General features: G+C 39.8%; 1 protein-coding gene across 1 annotated transcript; it reads left to right on the top strand.

The window, feature by feature from the left end:
- Positions 1-4,669: 4,669 nt before the first annotated feature.
- LOC127367843 (gonadotropin-releasing hormone receptor) lies at positions 4,670-6,023 on the top strand. Its single transcript, XM_051408014.1, has one exon. The coding sequence runs from the start codon at positions 4,851-4,853 to the stop codon at positions 5,775-5,777; it is 927 nt and encodes a 308-aa protein (XP_051263974.1). The 5' UTR covers positions 4,670-4,850; the 3' UTR covers positions 5,778-6,023.
- Positions 6,024-6,324: the final 301 nt, after the last annotated feature.

The following is a 6,324-nucleotide window of genomic DNA, read 5'->3' as shown; positions in this document are numbered from 1 at the left end:
AATATGCACCATAAAAATGTCATTTCTACTCAGACTCCTGAATTTGTTGTGCTGCACCTGTCTTTTGCCCGCTAGCTTGTCTCCTGTATTAAACTCTGGTATTTTTAGTTTATATTGTGCTCTTGGAGCATATTACTAAATAAAATTGTGTTGACATATTTTTAGCACAGGAGTTCTGGTTAGTCTCTGGAGATAAATGAAGCAGGCAAGTGGGGTTGGGGGCACTGTGACATCTTCATTAACCCCCATGGATATTAAACTTTTCTCCTTGCCAATGTTGTATGAGTGGTCAGAGACTCAGCTATAAAACCCCATTGCTAAAACTGGCACAGATTCAGTAACCTGCTTCTGTACATTTTAATGTTTTCTGCTGTTGGAGCTTGAACCCAGGTTGTCTGCTTAAAAAGGTGGCGACACTACAACCACATGGCCACCCTAGAAGTCTGAAAGTCAGGATGCTTTTTCTCTCACACTCCTTGTAGAGTTTCCAAATCAACCATGCATTGCAGTTTTTGAGCCCCCTCTGTAAACTCTTATTTCACACCCTTAATTGACTCCACAGACAAGTGATATTTGAGCAGCTAACAAGTTCACCACAAGTGTCAAACTGATTTTACTTTGACAGAGTGGTAATTAAATGTAACTCTCCCACTAAGCAATATAACTCTTCAGCAGCAGCTTAAAGTGATTGACAACTGATGCATCCTGATTGCTGCATTTTTAACATTTTTATGACATTTTATGGCCATGGCTCAAGTCCAATTTGAGTTCTAATTATGAAGATCATGTGCAAGTCATGTCTTCAGTCCTTATAGGCCAAGTCCAAATTCAAGTCTCCAGTTTGAATAGGAACTTAAACTATATGTAAGACTCACATAGGCCCCTTTCACTGCAAACATTCTGACTTGTCACAGCAGGAAAAGCACAGGTCTTGAAAGCTAGGGTAGGAAATTTGTTTCAGAAGCATTTTTTGTTATATTAGTTAAAATTCTCTTTACAAGCCAACAGAAATCAATAAATCAAATGCTCTGGGGAAAAAAAAAGGGGGGGGACCCTGCGGTCACAAGCCTGTAATAAGGCCATAAGCCAATCATTTCATTCGGACTGCGAAACAAAACAAGAAGCAAGAAAGAAACATGGAGGTACAAAAGGTGACGAACAAAAAGTTTGGATAAAGCAACAGGTTGAACCAGAGTCAACATCGGTTTATATGTTCTCTGTTCTATTTAAATTATTGTCTGGAACTGTGGAACTGTGCTGCTGCCTGTCTTGGCCAGGACTCTCTTGTAAAAGAGATTTTTAATCTCAATGAGACTTCTCCTGATTAAATAAAGGTTAAATAAAAAAATAAATAAAATAAAATCGGTGTAGCTTTTCAACAATGGAGAGAACTTACGGACAGGAAATTATCAGGTTTGTTTTGTTCAAGTGCTGTGTCTGTGTTTCTCCAACTGTGACATGTAAAAATGTCTTTCTTGAAAAAGGGTTATTTCATTATCTGGATACTTGGGATACTTAACATCACATGTACTTCCATCATGTATTAACACAAAAAACGGAATTTTCCCAAAGAGACAGTACAACATTAAAACATTTACAGTGAGGAAGTCTTCATTTCATCTACATTAGTCAATAATGTTCATCTCACAAGTGATAAAAACTGTCAGGCCAGACAGACTCAAGTACTGCATCAGTAAAATTGACTGTAACTCAACTAATAAAAACTGAGGCCTCAATTTTTTCAAATCTTTTTCTTTCTTTTTTTTTTTTTTACAAATGTCCCTTCTGAATAAGTGAGTTATGTGTGTCTGTTTTTCCTGTTTTAAGAAAAATTGGGAAAAGACAGGTGTAGTGGTGTAGTCATAAGAGTGTCTTTGTCGGTGTCAAATTCAGCATTATTTGAATGTAGAGGGAGTTTAGCTCAAATTGAAGTTGGGCATTAAAACCATAATGATGGGAATTTCTGGGTTTTATGTTTTGATAATATTTTGATTAATTGTGCAGCTGTAGAACACCAAATACCTGCAAAACTAATGACATTACTCTACCTCATCTGCACTTTATTTTAAAGGTCCAGTGTGTAACATTTAGGAGGATCTATTGGCAGAAATGTAATGTAATACTCATTAGTATGTTTCATTAGTTTATAATCACCTGAAAATAAGAATTGTTGTGTTTTTTTGTTACCTTAGAATGAGCTGTTTTTATCTACAGAGGAAGCAGATCCTCTTCTATAGAGTCCGCCATGTTGGACCACCATGTTTCTGCAGTAGCCCGGAACAGACAAGCTCTCCAGATCGGGCCTCAGTTTTCACAAGATTCATGGGTTTTTCAGTTTCTCCTACACACTCCTATACACAGTCTGCATTTAAATGGTGACAATCTGTAGGTTTGTTCGAGATGAGCCAGGCCTGCACAGAATTGATCACCAGCGATCACTTCACTGTGCATGCTGGTTAGATTTGGGTCCGACTCGATGTCGACTTGCTCTGGCGTGTGAGGAACAATAACCTCAGGAGACAGCCAAAGTTTTTAGAGCCAGTTGCTTTCCACCAACTGCAAGACCCAGGGCACGACAGGAAATGCCTGGCTGTCACATGGTCAAAGAGCTGACAAGCACCATGTTTTAATGGAGGGTGTGAATTTAATATTTAACTCTAGATTGTAGGATGAAGGTTTAACCTGTTTATAAACATTTCTTATGTAAATAATTGTGATAATAATAATTAAGTTTATTTATATATCCAAACGGTGTCTAAAAACTACAGGCAGCCAAAAGATATTCTAACAGGATATAAACATTTCTGTGACTTCCTGTATATTGTGTGAAGGTTGCTGGAGACTGTATGTGACTGCAGCTATATGTCACCGCCTCCTGCTGCGAGCCTAATAACTTCACCACTAGATGCCCCCGACCCCTACACACTGACCCTTTAGGACTAAAATGCTAACATGCGAAACTAAGATGGTGAACATGGTAAACGTCATACCTGCTAAACACCAGCATGTTAGCATTGCCATTGTGAGCCTGTTAGCATGTTGACGATAGTATTTAGCACAAAGCACTGCTGTGGCTATAAGTAGGCTACAGCGTGACAAAGCCATTAGTGTGACTGCAGGTTTATTGTGCCAACGCCTACAATAATTATTGTGATGCCAACACAAAGCAAAAATATAGGGTGTTTCAGTCCCATAAGAGGGTTTATAGTTGGGGTTTTCCACCAGACGTGGTCCAGTGAGTGTGTACACAAAGTAAGGAAGAAGACAACAGATTGTGATTTGGGGATAACCCCAACTATATCTCAATGCATTAGACTAACACAACAATGATTTTTGCATTGGAATTACAATAAAATAGAATGGCTTATACAAGCCATAAGCTTGAAAGCAATCAATGAACTATGTTGCACCTTAGAATGAAATAATGCAATTTGATCAGAAATCTGATTGATAATTATTGGATGGTGACAACAAAGACTTTCAAAGCTGTCCAGGCTTATTACGCAACATTTAGTTTACCCATTTACTGCCAGTGTAGGGCTTATCCTTAATTACGTGCGCACGCACACACACACACACACACACACACACACACACACACACACACACACACACACACACACACACACACACCGTGGGATTCACAATTAAGCTGAATCAGGAAGCAGTGCTTGGTTGAAGAGAACGTCTGCTAACTAGACAGCACACTAAAAGAGGAAAAGAGACAAGCTGGAACATGAACTGGTCCTGTGTGAACAGCAGGGTCCTGAAGCCCCATTATGTCTTTGTTTGTCCACCACAAACACACACACACACACACACACACACACACACACACACACACACACACACACACACACACACACATTCTTTATGTTGATTATTTAATTATCAAAAAACAATATTTACATTAAAAGTCTTAACTGGTTAAAGATTATCTTTTCATCCAAACCTCTTCATATTGACTTGCCGTGAACACAATTGTACGGATGTCAGTTTTCATTACTTCTCTCAGACTCTTTTGTCTACTTATTTTCTGACTCCGAAACAGGAAGTTTCCAGCAGTACATTATGTTTAGAAACACAACTGACACTGTGAACTCTATCAAAGTTTTAGCCTCAAACATTTCCTCTCTGAACAATGCAGATTTTCTAAATAAATGGTAAGAGAATTATACACAAATAAATAGTATATAAGTATAAAATGAGGATAAGCTGCTGCATTTCTCAAAGTCGAATCCTTTATATCACTGCTCTTGCACTAGTATCTCAGTTATATCATTAAGAGGTAACATAGGCCTTGACATATCCCCTCAGAAATGTTACTACTCCTCACATCAGTAGAAATGCTTACAAATGGGTGATAGGGGAGACGTCACCAAGTAGATTTGTTTATTGTTGTCAAAATATAGCATGCAAATGAAACCACAAAATAACAAACATGAAGTGGAGTACCAGTGTTAAAGGATATAAATGAGCTCTTGCAGGGATTGCACTTGGTGATGTCAGCCAGTTGAAAAACATATTCCCCGCTCTAACTCAGACACTGTGCTGGTCTCAAGATGAAGCTTTGAAAAGCTCAGAGGTAAAACTTTAATGATTCCCAGCCTTCAATGTTTCCAGCATCCTCTTGTTTTCCTTTCTCTATAATGAGCACAGCCAATCACCGATCTGGATTCTTGCCACCTTTGAGAACTTGATAACAAGGGCTTTTGGTCAGTGATGCGGCAAAGTGGGGCGAGACAAAACACACTTTAACTTCACTCCATCCTGGGAAGTCATAGCTCTGCCTGCTTTTGTGGCGAGAACGCAGAAGCGTGAACTTTGTGTTATCTAGTTTACTTTGAATAATGGTTGCTTTCTCTGCCGACCTCGTGGGCTTAAGAATCTTTGTTTCTTGCATTGGACTTGTGGGTAATGTATTTCTCATCCTCTCCATCGCACAGACCAGGTTCTCGCGAGTTAAATCCTTTGAGTTGTTTCTTTTGGGACTGGCTGTAGCCAACTTGGAGGAAATTCTCATCGTGAACATCTATGATATAATCATCCTCCAGAGTTCCTCCGCCACCACCGGCACTTTGTCGTGTCGCTTACTCAAGTTCCTGACTGTGTTTGGTGAAATTACCAGCATCCTCTACACAGTCCTCATCAGCATCTTCCGCTACCAGAAGCTAAAAGACGCCGACAAGAGGGTCAACCTCCCGATCTACCTAGACAGCATCAGGTCAGCCTGGATGGTGAGTGGGGTTTGTGTGATGCTCTCCTTGCTACTGAGTGTCCCCATTTTTGCCATAAACATTCAAAGCCCTGTGGAAAACATCACAAGAAACAACACCGGCTGCCCTCCAGACTTCTTTCAGTGTAGTGAAAAGAATTGTCCCATATTCAACCGCTTTTACAAGTACCTGTTCATCCTGCTGTGCAACCTGCTGCCCTTAGTGATCGTCACAGTCACCAGCTGCCTCATCATCACAGTGCTGCTGGGCCAGAGGAAGACGGTGGTACCAGTGGTGAGCGTGAGCGGGTCGAGTCAGTTTGGCAGGAAGAGCAAAGGTCCGGGGCTCCAGAGAAGCACGATAGCTGTGCTTGCAGCTATGGGGTTGTTCCAGGTGGACTGGACTATCTACCTGATCTTCCAGCTGACTGTTAGCCCCACTGACTTTCCTTATTGGGCTGAAATTGAGTTCTTTATCTCAATTTCCTATACATCCATCAGTCCATATGTGTACGGGATAGGGAATAACCTGTTCTCTCTAAGGAACTTTAAGAAGAAGTAATTTATAGCTTTTCTGCAAGCTAGACTTGTGTTTGAAATTCTTGTTTTTACTGATATATATTTTTGCTTTTTGTAATTACATTGTTTACAAGCTGACAATATTAAGCCTATGTCACTCACTCACTGAGTTAGAATTTTTTTGTAATTTTGAACCTTAATTTAAATCTAATTTAAAAAAATATATTAAAAAATTCCACTGGTACAAATAACGCTTTAAATCAATTTTGTTTTCAGACCCATTTTATGTGATTATTTAAGATCAGCCTCATAACAAATCTGGACAACAAAAGCACTGAAGGATGCATCTGAAATAAACACTTCACTCTGGTAAATGCACACTCACACACTACCTTAACGGCTGTATTTGTATACAAACTCTTGCGCACAGACACCGTACAAACCAACATGACCTGTGTTTACAGTACAATAAACTGAGTGAGAAGCAATTCTGTTCCCCCACAGCGTCTCACAGAAAGAACCAACAGTGATCACTCACCCAATCACCCTCTCACCTTTCGCTTTTCTCCCCGCTCTCTCATTGGAATGTA

This window comes from Dicentrarchus labrax, unplaced genomic scaffold, assembly GCF_905237075.1.
Source record: "Dicentrarchus labrax unplaced genomic scaffold, dlabrax2021, whole genome shotgun sequence".
In the NCBI taxonomy this organism is placed as follows: Eukaryota; Metazoa; Chordata; class Actinopteri; family Moronidae; genus Dicentrarchus; species Dicentrarchus labrax.
The sequence above is the reverse complement of the archived record's forward strand: the minus strand, read 5'-3'. Positions and strand labels throughout refer to the sequence as shown.

Bases quoted from the DNA above. Each gene is read 5' to 3' on its own strand.
- LOC127367843 (XM_051408014.1), top strand. From the start codon at position 4,851: ATGGTTGCTTTCTCTGCCGACCTCGTGGGCTTAAGAATCTTTGTTTCT.